General features: G+C 43.3%; 1 protein-coding gene across 1 annotated transcript in view; it reads left to right on the top strand.

The window, feature by feature from the left end:
* Window positions 1-9169, top strand: part of LOC104276774 (sarcoplasmic/endoplasmic reticulum calcium ATPase 2) — a 44012-nt gene extending 34843 nt beyond the window's left edge. The window contains exons 15-20 of the mRNA XM_009873205.1: window positions 194-396; window positions 1023-1108; window positions 1504-1637; window positions 2695-2812; window positions 2932-3052; window positions 8047-9169. Of these exons, the coding sequence (XP_009871507.1) occupies window positions 194-396; window positions 1023-1108; window positions 1504-1637; window positions 2695-2812; window positions 2932-3052; window positions 8047-8060 (676 nt within the window). The 3' untranslated portion in view covers window positions 8061-9169. The remainder of the gene's footprint in view (window positions 1-193; window positions 397-1022; window positions 1109-1503; window positions 1638-2694; window positions 2813-2931; window positions 3053-8046) is intronic.
* Window positions 9170-15613: the final 6444 nt, after the last annotated feature.

Here is a 15613-nt window from a genome sequence, read left to right on the forward strand (position 1 = left end):
TGGTTAGAAGTGTCTGCTCTGGGATATATTTTTAGGTTTTTGAGTGTGGATATTCAGCTTGTGATATTAAATGGAAAACTCCTTGTCTCCATGTGAGAGAACAGGAATGATGGAACAGGCTTCGGCTTAAGCGTTGAAAGGACTTATTTACGTGCATGAGAATAAACTTCTAACTGGTGGGGTTTTTTTGTAGTATCTTCTTGACTGCTGCCCTGGGTTTTCCTGAAGCTCTAATTCCTGTCCAGCTGCTATGGGTGAACCTTGTGACAGATGGTCTCCCGGCTACCGCCCTGGGCTTTAATCCTCCTGATCTTGATATCATGAATAAGCCACCACGCAACCCTAAGGAGCCACTGATCAGTGGCTGGCTCTTCTTCCGTTACCTAGCTATTGGGTGTAAGTAGTAACAGCATTTTTGTTTTAATGTTTTTAAAGGAAACTTAGTATGAGATCCACTTAAGCACTTTTTCTAATCTCCTTGTCTGACGAAATCTTGAAAGCTAGCAATAGATGTTCTCTGGAACCAGTATTCCTCCTTTATCATTCACCACTTCATCTGAATCTTCTATTTTGACAACCAGGAAACCATTAGAAATTTATAACTGTCATACAGGATTAGGCCTTTGAAATTGTGTGACAGTACTACAGTCCTCAGAAGAGGGAAACCCTTCAGGAACACGTGAACTGAGGGCTGAGTCTGACCTCTGGTCTCAAGCAGCCACCTACTTGCCTTTTCCCATTTGACTCATTCTAGGCTGAAATACTTTGAGCTCAGAGCCAGCAGATTTTGACTTGTCCTGTCGGCCTTGGGAAAAGGAGGACTTTGGAGTGAAGAACTGAGACCAGCTGTTAGTGAATGTGCAACTGCATTAGCTGTTGAGGTTGTATGTAGAACTGCTTCTAAATCCGAAATCTAATAATTTTTTTCACAGTATTCAGGGTAAAGGTTTGAGTGTGCCAAGCGAGATCTTCTCTTGTGCACAGTTCACAACACTGAAAAGAGCACTTTTGTTTTCTTTAAGGTTATGTTGGTGCTGCCACAGTGGGTGCTGCTGCTTGGTGGTTTATTGCTGCTGATGGAGGTCCAAGAGTTTCCTTTTATCAGCTGGTATTTGCTCAGTTTTGTATCTTTTGAGGGGAGAGGGGAAGTACATGCTTCTTTTGTATTGTTACTTGAAATGACTGTAGAAAAACCAGTAGTTTATAGAAATTTATATAATGAGATGTTTTCAGACTTGTTATCGTAAAACTTCATGATAATTAGTCTTAATCCTAAAGCTCAGAGTGGGGTACTTAAGCTTCTGAGCGATTTGAAGGACTAATTGTCTTGTAAAAGACTAGTGGGGATTTTTCTAAAGCTGGCAAAAGTTTAAAACTAGTGCTTATAGGAGTCATATTAAAAAGTTTTGTTTTCTTAATACTCACTCCTTATTTCATACCTGCCTATTTTACAATATCAGAGTTAACAGGCTTTAGAAGTGAGTTCCTGTTGTTCTGTTCTAGAGCCATTTTCTGCAATGCAAAGAGGACAATCCAGACTTCTCGGGTATCGACTGTGTGGTTTTTGAGTCTCCGTATCCAATGACAATGGCTCTTTCTGTACTTGTCACCATTGAGATGTGCAATGCTCTCAACAGGTTCGTACGGCCAAATAGGAATGCACGACTTCTGCCTTGCTTATCTCACATCCTGCTTTTTGGGCAGGTTTAATTCTTAGTGTATGGACAGCTCAACTAATGAAAGAATGAGTCATATTTCCTTTCTGAATCCTGACAGTGCAAACAAAATGACTCTCTTTGATAAGAGATCTGCAATGTTATCTTACGGTGTATTTTTAAGTCTGCCAGTTCGCTCTGGTGTTGCACTAAGCACAAGCAACTGAAATATTTTCCATTATTTCTAATCTAAGCTTAATCAATCAGATTATCCCTCCTATGCTGGTATAAAGTGATATCAAGGAGAACTAAAATAAGAATGCTGAAGATATGGAAAATAGTTTTTCTTGCCCTAAGGGAGTGTGGGTTTAGCCAATTAATATTAGATTATAAATGGAAACCACTAAATAGCACGATGTCAAGGGTATTTTTCTTCAAATAGCTTGGAGGTCAGTTAATTTAACAACAAATAAACTTGAAATAAAAGTGTACTGTGGTAGTCCTACATAGTAAAATATTGCTCTACATCTGATGCTCTGGATCTCTGCCTCTTCTGCAGTGTAGCCTAAATGCAGATTGAATCTGAAGAGCAGAATTAAGGAGCAAGCATTAAGAAGGTGCAAGTACTTGACCCCCTGTATATCCAATCTTGAAGCAAACTGCAGAAGTGGGGGCACTGGATCCCCAGATGTGCAGTAGACTGGGAAGGATTCTGTTTTACGTTGCCATGCCTGCCTTTCCCTTAGCCTGCCCGTGGAGAGAATGTTGAAGTCTTGGCAAAAAAGGTGGACTAGATCAGGAGTGAGCAGAACTTACAAAAGCTTTTAAAAATAAATGTGAGGCTGAGCTGCAACTGCTTTGCTAAGCAGCCTTCCAAGGTAGTTGCAACATGTATTTAAAACCACATCTTAGTATCTTTTCCGTTGTGCCTGAGGTAACTGTGGCTTGCCATGCTGTTTTTCCTTCCAGTTAGTTTTCCTATTTATTGAATTTGTTCTTGATGTCTTACATACACATATGTACCGTGTTTCTCTTGCAGCCTATCAGAAAATCAGTCCTTGATGAGGATGCCCCCATGGGAAAATATCTGGCTGGTGGGCGCTATTTGCTTGTCCATGTCGCTCCACTTCCTTATCCTTTATGTGGAACCGCTGCCAGTAAGTGCCACGTGTCTTACACCCGTCCCTGAACTTGGGAGATTGAGGGAAAACTTGTCTGGAGCTTAAGGCAAGGGCCGCAGGGGGAGAAAAGACATAACGCTTGGCTTTTCTTTCAGATTATCTTCCAGATCACCCCTTTGAATTTGACGCAGTGGCTGATGGTATTGAAGATCTCGCTGCCCGTCATTCTGCTGGATGAAACACTTAAATATGTGGCCCGTAACTACCTGGAACCTGGTAAAGATAGTGTGCGGCCTGCCACCAAACCGTGTTCGTTGTCAGCATGCACCGAAGGAGTTTCCTGGCCGTTTGTGTTCATTACTATGCCCTTGGTTATCTGGCTTTACAGCACAGACACTAACTTTAGTGATATGTTTTGGTCTTGACTGACATGGTGACGAGTTTTACATTCAAAGAAAAAGTTTAACTTAATTTTTTTATTGTTTAGAGCAACTGTCTATTTCTGCTGAATTTTCACATGAACATATTTGCCGGTGATGGAGGTTTCATAATCTAGATTTTGGTTTTTTTGCTTTTTTCTGACTTCAGTGGGGGCAATATATTCCTCTTTTATACACAGTTAAAGTGTCCATTGACATGTACAGAGAACTAACACTATTTTATGCAAATATTTTTTTGTAGATGAAAAGCATGTACAGTGTTCTGTTCAATAGTCTATTCATCATGTAAAAAAAGTAAAATTATTTTTTTTTGAGCCAGCGGACACTATCAAACTAAATTGGCAGCAGATTTTAGGGAATGAATGTGTGTCGTCTAAAACTAAAAAAGCATGTAACTGTTTGTCTTCTGCATGATCATCCAAACTTAATTTGTCATAAAGTCAGGTTTTATTTGCAAGCGGAACTTTCTGCACTGGGTAGAGAGTACTGCAACCTCAGTCAGGATTTCTTTTCCCTTTCCCCTCTTCCTCTTCCCTCACTCGGTCTCGGTTCTTGACTGTCCTTGTTTACACCAGTTTCTGTATGAGGTATGCCTAATCTTGCTCGTGCAGAAAATACCATTCCAGGTGCAGCCTGCTGGGGTTCTTCCATGCTCTCAACACTTATAGGGTTGTTTTTTAAGATTATTTATTTGTCTATTGTATTTTACTGTAACAGACCTTATTTTGCCAGCATTGCCCATTATGCAGGGATAGGGAGGGCTACTCCTGTCTACTTCAGTCTAAAACAAGCCTTTTTAACAAACACAATCTCTTCTAATTCAAAGGAGAGATTAAGCTGGGTTTAATACCTTATTTACATGTGTCAGCTCCTTTCTTTTTCTTTCGTTTTTGGTTATTTTTCTTCCCCTTTTAAGATCAAAACTTGTAATGATACCTAGAAAAATAACTTGCACTGCATAGCTAGAAATTGGATTTCGTACACTTAGGGCACTAATGATCAGTTGTATACATGGAGTTACTCTGCTGGTCTGTTGTTAGCCTGACTTGAAGTAACAAGCTCGTGTGTGTGTTTTGTAAAATCTGTAAATAGCACATGACCAAATTGAACATATTGTATAGAACTATTTTTATTTTAATGTGGCACTAACCACCTTCATTATTACGGTAAATGTTAAAGCATGTTTTCAAATTCAGTCCTGTATCAACAATGTGTAAGTCATTAACAGTCCTAACTGTGGTGTTTTTCTCCAATGCCTTCCAACTTTCATCGACTAAAGTGAGTATTTCTCTTCCATTTCACCATGCCAGTGGTGACTTGCTGTAAAATAGCGTATGCTGTATACATGTTGAAGAATAAATAGTAATTTCCTTCATTCCCATGCTGTGTTTTGTCACACTCTGCTGTGCTACATTATTATCACCACTTTAGACTCTCTGTTTTGTGGTCTGAAGCTCAAATTCCTGGCTCCAAAAGCAAAGCACTTGCTTTTGGTTTAGTGTATTTTAGGTCTAGTGCCCCAAGACCTTCCAGCTTTTGGTCTTAAGTTTGAGATAAAATTGGACAAATCTGTAACTTAAGACAGCAACAGCTGTTCATATGAATGTTTAGTGTCCTAAACACTCTGGTACTTGTTGTCAGGTGCTGGTTTACTCCAAAGCTTTTCCTGCTCTGAAGTAGGGGATGCCTTCTGATCTGACCACCCTCTCCTGGTCGCTGGTATCTGAAGCTCTAAGCACAGACACTTCTCTTTGCAAAAAAACAGCTCGTTGTTTCCAGTTAAGTGGAAACGCTTTGTACGCTGATCATAAAAAGACGAAAGATCAGTCTCAGCTTGACAGGGGAGTCTTTGAAAATCGTCCTGGGGTCACTCTGTCTTTGTAGAGTAGCAGCTGCTGCCTTATCTTCTGCTGGCTCAGTCTGCTTGAATATTCAAAACCGTTTCTGATTCCTCATGGAGGAAAGCAATAGTTAAAGCTATGTTCAGTTGGTGCCAGCTGGAATCCAGGACACTGATAAATCTCTAGGTTTCCATCTTCAAATATAGATGCTAACTTTAAAATACTCTGACCCTGTCTGAAATCCCACTGCATTGTGAATACTCACTACTTATATAGACTTAGACTTAAGTCGATGCTGAAGTGACTCAAGTCGGGGAGTTGGACCCAGTGGTGCAGTAGGTGTGTTGCTGAACTGTAAGCATTTAAATCCCATTGAATGCTCTCTTTTGAGTGGAAGAACCTGTCTTCTGAATTTAGATTTTGCATAACACAAAACCAACAGCCAGCACCAGCCATTGGCTGTATCAATCAATATGAGACTTGTCCCTGTTTCTTGAGACAGGAAGCTAATATTCCATATGATTTAGGATTCCTTGAGATCAAAATATATACAGGTATGTTATTTGTTGTTGGAAACAAACACTGCCTAGTTAGTTCTGTGTGCTCCCAATGTAATGGACAAACTATTTCCAGGGCAAAATGCTGAATCTTTGAACCTCCAGAGCACCATGGTGGTGAGCTTTTTAAAGTCCTATATCTGACTCACCATGAAAAACTGCTTCTTGAACAATGCTATTCCTGTCTATTAAGCCAAATAATCCTCCTACAAACCCCCTTTTTCCCTGTCTCTAAGAAGCTGAAGGGGAGAATGTCTAAGTTGAATTCAGTCTTCAACTTCTTCGCTAGAGCTCTGTCTCTGTTGAAGATGAATCTTGCTATTTGTGTCATGGATTTCAATGCTGACATCCGAGCTCATTCGTAGCATGAGGGCCTTGTGTTCCTGTACTTGCAATGCTTTTGTTTTCCGATTGTTACCACTACATGGTAAACACCAGCCTTGTATGGTCTGGCCAAACGTTGAGCTCTACCATGAGCTTCCTCCCAGTCAAGGAAGCTCTCTGCCCTGAAATCACCTGTCTGCTGCAAGCTTCCGTGTGCTCTTGGATCTGCTCTTAGCCCTTCTCAGCTGCGTGGGCTGTGGGAGGTTGCTCAAGTGTGCTTCTGGCATTGGAATAGCGTAAGGCAGCTGCTGGCTTGACTTTTCCATTACAGAAACTATAGAAACACAGTTCGAGGTTAGTAATGCACTGTATGAAAACATCTTAACTAAGATTACTATCTGTGATCACGTAGATCCTGCCATTTGTTAGCTCTCAGGCCTTTTGTCTAGAGAAGCCAAGAAGGGAGGAGTTTTCTAGGAGTAGAAATAGGTAACTCCTGTTTTAAGGGTTTAGCCCTGTGAATATATAAGCAGAAGCACTTGTTTAAGAAGAAATAACTTGAGGTTACCCAAGCTTCATCTCCCACCCCATATTTCAAAAATACACTTTTTATTTCGCTTTGCTCTCATCTCACTGAGCTTTTTTTTCCAATCTCTGCTGTTCACTGGATTCCTTAGTGTCCTCACGTATCATAGTCTGAGAGGCGTGTAAGACCAGTATCAATCGTGTGATTGATGCTCACTTATGCTAGGAACACCAGAAGAATATTGGCTTATCCAGTGGGGTTTGGTATGAGAGCTGAATTCTCCAGCCTCTATAGCCTTGTCCGAATCAGACCAAAGAAAATGGTCAGGCAGCTGCAGTCGTACATCAAATATTTAGAAGGGAGCTTTTATCTCTGTCGTGCCTCAGGCCCTCTCTGCTTTCAGCTGTGAGTGAATCAAAGTACCGTTTGTGGGCTACGCAACGAGCTGCTCCTTTTTGCCAGCATCCAAGCAATAAAAATAGTTCCTACTCAGTTTCCCAAAGTATTCTTGCAAATAAACATGAGAGAGGCTGCAGAAAAAATACATACCAGCCTGTCAAAAATGCTATGAGGCTTAAGTTTGTAGGGAGGCCATTTTGGAGAAGTCTTAATTGTAAGAAAATGAGTTTTTAATCTGATGATAAAATGCAGTACAGCAGTCCTCTGTCACTGTTCCAAGAACACAGCCGATGCACAGAATACACATGGTAAAAAGCTTAAAGATGGTTGAATTTGCTGAGAGGAAGGGAGGTAAAACTGATATAAAGAAGTTGTCTGTCTCTTGCACCTGTCTTGTTTACTTTTATGCACTTCTAACCATTAACTGTTTCCCTAATCTCTGCTAATTACATCCCTAATTGCATTAATTTTCAAATCTTAGCAGGAGAGTCTAAATTTTAGTGTTGAAGCAGTGTTTGGAAGAGCCACCGTCAAGTTCTAGGGAACTGGAGTACACGGTGCTCTCCTAGACGCCAGGCTAACCTTACGCTGTGTTTTAGGGGTAAAGTACAGTAGCAGCTTTATGACATTGTACTCTACCCTTCGCCTACACATTCATCTGTGTAGTTTAATGACTTCTTCAAAGCTGTCCTACTGCTTCGCAGAATAAGCTGCGTAACTTGGAAAAGGGACATTGTTAGGTCACTTTGGGGCCAAACTCGCAACCTAACACCTTGTTTAGAAAAACAGCCTCAAGCTTCAGAAAACCTGGAGCTCAAACCGTGTAGCACAGACTTTGGAAGGAAAAATTACAAAAGAATTGAGACTTGTCTTTTGCCACTAGCCAGGCAGAGAAAGACAAAAGCTGTCTGAACACGTCCCAGCTCATGAGCTCTGCAGTCCTCTGTAGGAAGCGCTGGCTCAATGAAGGGGGCTCTGCCTCGTTCAGAGGAGCTGAGCCCTAATCCAGAGGGGTCTAGTAAAGGAACAAAGTAACCTGAGAGTGTCCCTTCAATGGCAGAGCAGGCAGTTATCAAGCTTAACATTCTTTCTTCTGTCACTGTTGATCTTAGTCTTGCTTGTGTAATGGTACTTAGCATTCATCCTTTCATTAACTGATGCCTTTTCTTTCTTTCCTTTTCAGCAATACTGGAGTAATCGCTTCCTAAACAATTTTGCAGAAATGTAAGGTTGTTTTGTTGCGTGCATGTGTTTTTTAGCAACACATCTACCAAAACTTCTGCATGTATCATGTGTAAAGATTCTTTGCTTTCCCTAAAACAAAACTCATTGTGTTCTCTGTGGAAGAAATGTGTGGTACCATTAGGACTTCATTATACAGATGTACAAACGTGCAATATAGCTTACCGAATCGGAAAACTCTCTCTCCAGAGAAGTTTGGTTTCTGTGCTGCGCGGAGAAGAGTCGGTTTATCCTTGAACAACAATTGCGGAGCTGTCAGCCAATTTTCCATATTTCTGTATGTAAAATGTCAGTTTATACAATGTACAATATCAAAATAATGCATGCCTTCGGTTGTAGACAAATCTTTCTCTGTATTGTATCATCCAAACGTACTACTCTATAACAGCTTATGTACAATGCTATCCTATTTATAAAAATTCATTGAAAAAGGTTACAGATGAATGTTAAACCGTAAGCCTCCAATTCATAACTTCGGGTTTTTTTATTATCATCTGTGCAAATCGACCTCTTTTGCACTGTAACGTAACTTATTTAAATCTAAAGCAGTAAGACGAATGTTGGTGCAATACAAAATCTCGTGATGCATTTATCTACAAAACAGCAACCGACTTAGCCAGATACCACAACTGCATGTGTGACCTTTAGAAGCTGTAAATAAGATCAATCGTCTATTGACGTGCTGACAGTGAGACGCATCACACCTAGTTTCATTTGTATCAGGTAAATAAATTTATTCTACAATACATACCTTGCGTGTTATTTTATGCACTTTGTTTTCTGCAGGTACATGCGTACATACTTCAGCGCTCATATATTAATGCCAGGATGACACTTATTAGCACCAACACCTTTGCAAATCTTTCCTCCTAGAACTATGCAGATGCCAGCTGCTCTTCCGGCAGTGTCGACCTCCTCGCTGGTGTGATTTCCTCTGTCCAGGGGCTTGTGTGTGTGTTTAAGGGACACTGTCAAGTACTTTGATCACTCAAGTTTTTTTAAAATGCTCCATTGTTTGTAAAATCCCTCTGAGAAACTGAAAATAAACGTTTCTTTCCCAACTACATCTTTTTCTTTTTTTTTTTTTTTGTCCTTTTCTGTTTTCCAAATTGCCCTGGCCTGAAGTATCTGCTAATCAATTCCCCGTCCCCTAGGTGAAAAGATGAACTTGCTCTGTGCCCCAAACCCCGGGACTCTTCTGCCATTAAAGCTCTCTGAGGGTAGAAACAGGATTTTCCCAGCGTCCTGTAATGCTCTGCTCCAAAGCCCGTAAACAAAGTTTTGTTTGGCCTAAGAGCAGAGGGAGCCTCTCTAAATATGCAGCTTCAGCCAACTTCAGTAACGTGTTTTAAATTGAACATAATGTCTCTTACCCTCCAGGCTGGGATAGCAGCACGGCGCTAGCAAACAGCGTTATCCTAGTGAGGTGACACGTCTGAGACCCTTCAAACGCAACAGCATGAGGTTTAAAAATACCGGGCTCAAATTCCGCTGTTAGCTGAACTGGAAGACTATGGAGGATGCCTTAATACGTGGGGCTGAACTGCTCGTGCCTGCTTCCTACTATGGTAGTGTTCCAAGCTCTGCTCCTAACCTCTGGGCTGAGGCTGTCAGAACCCAGCTCAGCACTCAGCTGTTATCTACAACTGCAGCTCTTCCCATCGCCTTATTTATAGCCAGCCCTCGGCACACGCCAGCAGCGCTGTCATCAGCAAACCTTCCCAGCTGGTCCAGTGTGCCCAGTACACCTGACGGCAGTGGCAGGTGTCCCAGGAACACTTGACACAAACACCTGAGCATAACAATTGAAGATGGAAGAAACTGGCTCCTCAGCACCTCTTGGCCCATCACAGCCTCCAGCTTTGCTTTAATTAGGAAGCAACAAGAGGGAAGAATGAGACTCACTCGTTTCTCAGCAAAACGTGGCTGAAGTTTCACAGGCTGTGTGAAAGTTACTCCTGCTGCGCCTTGCAGAAATTCTTGTCACCAGCACTGGTTCCAAATGTAAAGATGGGTGATGATGGATCGGTGATGATGCAAAGTCATTATTCCGCTCTCACTCCCAGTCCATGCTGCTGTCACTGTCAGTTGCGTTCCACAGATGGTTTTGGCATCTGAGTTCAGAGAGCACTGGTGAACAAACTAGAGGCCAAATGCAGAACTTATTTTTAAACATTTCTTTAAATTATGATCTGCAAGTTTAACTGGTAACTAGTCTCTCCCAAATGAACTGCAGGCAGCACTTTGGAGTACAGCCATATGAAGAGTATGCTCAGTTGGTTGCTAGATACTCGGGTGCAAGAATGTGTGGTAAGAGATACTGGAATAAACAGCTTCATCTTCCTCCTCCTCTCACTACAAACCCCTGGCTCTAGAGCGTTGCATGGCTGAGCCCGCTGATGGCCACAGAGCAAGGAAACAGTTCCCCACAGCTCCAATTAGGCCTTAGAGACACTACATCAAATTTTAAACAAGAGAGCAGAAAATAGCCTTATTTTTACATTGAGGTGAATTTGTGTACTCTTAGACCCTCGCATCTGCCCGCAGGAGGGTGGGCGAGAAATGAGAAGTCTCTGGGGGAAGGAATGGCAAATTTTCTTGACAACCTTGGCTAGGAAAAAGCCACAGGAAAAGCCAGAGGACTACAGAAGAAGGACCAGCAATCCATGCTCTGCTCAGGCTGAATTAGTGCTCTCGGGGCAGTGCCAGTTCACACATAAGCCAGACCACAGGACTTGGCTGACATCACCAATGTTTAGAGGTAAAATGCACCAGTCCAGCTCTTCAGGCATGGCAGAGGAAAGGACTTTGCCAATTTTACACATATAGGTTCAGGAGCCCGAGGAAAGCAGCTGAGAAGCAGGGAGCTTTCGGCACCTGTGGCGTGAGCTGCCCTTCACACATCATTCAGCACAAAGGGGTTGTCTGCATCCCTGCCAACCTGAGAACTCTGAACAGTGGTCAGCCTCCAAAACTGCTTGGCGTGTCCCATCCAGCCTCTCTTTGAGGTTGAGAGGATACCATAATTACCAAACTAAAATTCAGAAACAAAGGTCCCAAACCCGATAAAGCAAGGCTGCTAAAACCCCCCTGCTATTTATGCAGGTGGTGGAGTCAGTTTTTCCTACAGAGGCGGGCAGGGAACGCTGCTTCACTGCTGGGGGAGATAACATCAGCGACTCCCAACAATCAAGCTGCAACCAGCTCAGGCCTTCGTAACCAAGTGACGCAGCTCCAACGGGCCGTGATTGCAAAACACTGACCGTTTTGATCTTGGAGCGAGGCAGGACACCACAGGCAGAAGTCATGACTTGAAAGAATTTTTTCTTGTCACTGCCCTTCACCATGACTTAAGCACAAACACAGACCTTTCAGTTTAGGTACGAGGCTGAGCTGCAGCAGGCAAACCATGGGCAACGAGAGCTCTCACCACCCCTTAACTCATCAAATGTGTGCCCTTCCCCTTCCTGGAAGAATCATCTCTCTGTCCATAGCCAAGCTGACTCAAAGCTGCCATGCCAATAACGATTCATAGTGGAGCTCTTTGGCTTTCCAGGATTGCCACCAAATAAATACTCATCATCTCACCGTGCCACAACCAGCAATTCCAGGCCTCTTTCGCAGCTGTCGCTCTTCACCTCCGGCTGTAAGTGATGGGAATCAAACCCTGTACAATTATAAAATCTAAGCCTGTGGTTTGTGAGCTCTGTCAGCTTCTCGGGACATCCCAGCGAGGGGCTTTACACCTTCAGTGAACTGATGGAACAAGGATCCAAGCCACAGCCAACCAACCATTATCACAGAGCAGCCATCAGGTGCTGGAAATTTCAGCCTCAAACAGGGAGTACAGACTCATGATGGGCTACTTTCCAAACCTCATGCTGCTCCTGCTCACAGCTCCCAAACCCCTCAGATTAAAAAACAAAAACCAACAGAAGGAAATCACTGTAGCATCCACTCAATCTCTGTTCCATCAGATGAGGCAGGCAAACCACAGGTGGCCTGTCAGAAGCTGAAGCCAAGTTTCCAAAGCACCCAGAACCTGCTTTAACAAGTTTGCCACCTCCTAAAGCAACAGAACCTCCCCGAGCAGCACCACCGACATTTCTAGCCACATCCCAGCATTGTATCAACCAGATTCCGCAATAAAACAGCACAAAACAGCACGCAACGTGCCAAAACGAGCCTGAAGAATGAATGCGTGCTGCACAGCATCAAATCTACATCGGCACGTGTAAAGCTAGAGAAAGGCTACTGCTACTGGTGGTTGGCTACCATGGTGAGGAGCCAGGTATTTTTTCCCTAGTTCAAGTTGAAGGACAGAGCTAACAAAGGCATTGAAGCGAAATTCAAGCACCTAAAATTGAAGTCCTGAATTCCTTTCGCAAGCTGACACTGGCCCTGGTGCACACAGACTTCCCAGGATACCTCTCGTTGAAAATTGCTCTAAGTCCTGAAGTCATTTTTCTGTGTCTACTCCGAGCTGCAATAGTAGGACCAGCTCAGCATTTAGGTCATTAAGGAGGTCTCTACCTAAACCAGAAGGGCTATTATCCAACAGATGTACTTTGAAAGACCAACAACATCCAACCTTTCACAAAACAGAGCTGCTGACGCTCTGATTTTAAAGCTTAATGGCATTAAGTGCTCCCCTCACCAGCTGCATGGACGGTCTTGGTCTTTGAAGTCTTTACCAAGGGTGGAAAGGGTTGGCACTGGGATTAGACTGGGGTTAGGAAGGGGCCATAGGCGTTCCCCTTTCCTCAAGGCAGGGGAGAGCAACAGCTGAGTCCTACCTGCGACAGGCAACGCTTCCCTTTGTGCCATGGCCGTGTGCCCCGCAGCTTGGGTCCTATCCAAGGAATCCCTGTAGCAAGTTGTAAACATCTCTACGCCTTTTTAAGGCCAGATGATGAATGTTCTTCCTTCCACCAGGTAAAGTCTCTGAGTTTAAAGCATGGATGGTAAATCATAGCACAAAAGGAGATGCAATCTGCCTGTGTCCTAATCACCCTCTTCAGGGAGATGGCAGGAATAAAAGCAGAAATCAATCAAAGCACAGTACAGGAAGGGTTAAATCCCTTTTGCAAAAACTCTCATATTTCCAGCAGTACTGCGTGGAAGGTCCTTACACCTTCTCAGAGCCCAATATTTCCATAAGGCGAGCAAACACTTGACGAAGCCCTGCACCCTTATCACACTGGCTGAGTTTCAGCGTGACATTATCCTCCACAGAATAGACACCGAAAGGTTAGCCGGAGCCACCGCCTCCTTTCCTACCTATTAAAAGCTGTCCTGGCGAGCTGAAGAAAGGTTAAAATCTGTCCCCGTACCATGTTCCTGCTCTTGTAACAGCCAGCAGCAACATGAGAATCCAACAGCAACCCAGGCCAGCTAGAACTTGGGCTAATACATGAAATATTACTCTTTTATCCGAGTAAGGCCAGTCTCTCCCTGAGTTAGCTAAACAGATACCTCCATTCCAGGCAATGTAGAACCATCAGATTGACAGAGACAATTCAATCCGTACAAACATCACCTCCGCCTCACTTTCACTACGGACCTCAGCAGGAAAAGCAGCCGCTGCGGGGGCTGTCGCTGGCTAACCAGGACCCTGCCAAGTTTTACAAGACAAAAATCTTCTCGGTTGCACATCGCAGCTTTTTACTGGCTTCCCAACAGACAAACATTTATTTCAAGAGCCATATGGATGGCAGCTTACACAGACCGGTCTAAAGAAGATGCGTATCCACCGGCTGCTGTTCTTGCTCTGCTGATGTCATCTCACTTCAGTTTCCTGGAAAACTGTTCAGTATTCCAAAAGGATGAAGCCAAGCTACCAGCTTCAACTCATCAAACCATACTGCACGTCAAAGAGTAACATTAGGAAAAAAGCAGGAACAACAAAAATTCAGGGCATTTAAAAATAGTTGAATAGTTCAAGTTGGCATCTTAATGGCTTTTATAGCGAAGCACAGGGCAATGCGCCGCCTCTCCAGCACAGGAACAGGCCCTTTTGTGCTGCCAGATCAACCCCAGTCCTTGGATCAACTGCCAACGTAAGTAGCTCGCTTCTGCCAACCATTAAACTCTCCCAGCCCAGGGAGCCCAACTGGGAGATGTTCCAAATCACCGAACCCCTCATTAGCTAAGCTGGCTGCTGCCACCTGCCCATCCATCCACGTCATCGTAATTGGACTTTTTGTTCCTTATAAGTATTTAAGAAATTTAAAATCAAGTCCAAGTGTCAGGACGAGGGGTTTGAGTTTGTTTTTTTTTCCCCTTTGTCCTCTAGACAAGGCTCAGAGTGCTCTGGAACACACAGCTGAAAAAAAAAAAGACAGCTGAAGTGTCCACCAGCAAATGTTCAGATCTCAAGGTCAGCGTTCCCTGCCATGCCACGCTCTGGTCAAACGCCCCACAGGGCACAGGCAGCTCAGTAGATGGCAGCAGCTGTCCTGTAAAAACAGGCACTGTGAACGGCCAGATGTAGAAAATACAGTCCTTTTATAAAATTCCTAGCTCAGGAACTGTACTGCTTGTGCTAGAATCCTCAAACCGTGCCTCTAGCCACATGCATCAATGTTTTGACGGGAGGATAAAGAGAAAGGAGGAGAAGGGGTATGATCTTTGAACTTGTAAAGTCCTCAGCCTCTCTGGGATTCAAAAGGGAGGTTTGTACAGCGTAAACATCCGCCAGTGACCCACCGCAGCGGAGGCTTCCCCTGCACATTCCATACCCGGCATTACACAACCGTTAGGGTTTGTGAAGTAAGCACGAGGCTCAAGACAGTAAGTGAAAACACAATTATTCTATTTTGTTGCTGTCACCAACAGCGGCAGATGTGGACTGGCCAAAGGGCTTTACTTCATATATAAATTAAAACTTTCACATGATGAACTTGAATCTAATGCTCTTCCCTGAGCTGTGTTTGCACTGGAATAATTTATTTTTTTTTACCCAAATACCCAACGCTAGGCATCTCCCTGCCTCCTCTTGGCCGGCTTCTAAATGGCCTCTTATCCAGCCTTGCCCATCCTAGGAACACAGCGGGAATTGCAGCAGCAGCTCCCTTTTCCCTGTCCATTCCTCCCTCCTCATTTTCCTTCCAGATCTCGTTACAGGACTGATGCGAACGCATTAATTATCACCAAGGCCTTAGGCCAGGGCTCCAGTCCTTCAATGACAACTTTGAAGCTCTTCTCTCTCCTCCACACATAAACCAACCAACCTTTCGCAGGGCTATGGAATGAACTGATAATTTAAAAATATAGTGGACAAAAGGCAGCAGAAAGGTTTGCAGAGTTAAAAAGTTGTATCAATTTACTGACAGGTGGTACTGAATACACTTTATCTAGAGTACCCTGTTTTAAGCCCTGCCTAAGGCTACTTGGTTTAAAATGACATAATTTTAAATCCACATAAGAACACTAAATTTGAGACCCCCTGGAGACTGCACTGGTTTAGATCTGTTGTTTTAAAATATATTTGATTATAGTATATACTT

Source organism: Apaloderma vittatum, unplaced genomic scaffold (assembly GCF_000703405.1).
Source record: "Apaloderma vittatum isolate BGI_N311 unplaced genomic scaffold, ASM70340v1 scaffold35397, whole genome shotgun sequence".
Taxonomy (NCBI): domain Eukaryota; kingdom Metazoa; phylum Chordata; class Aves; order Trogoniformes; family Trogonidae; genus Apaloderma; species Apaloderma vittatum.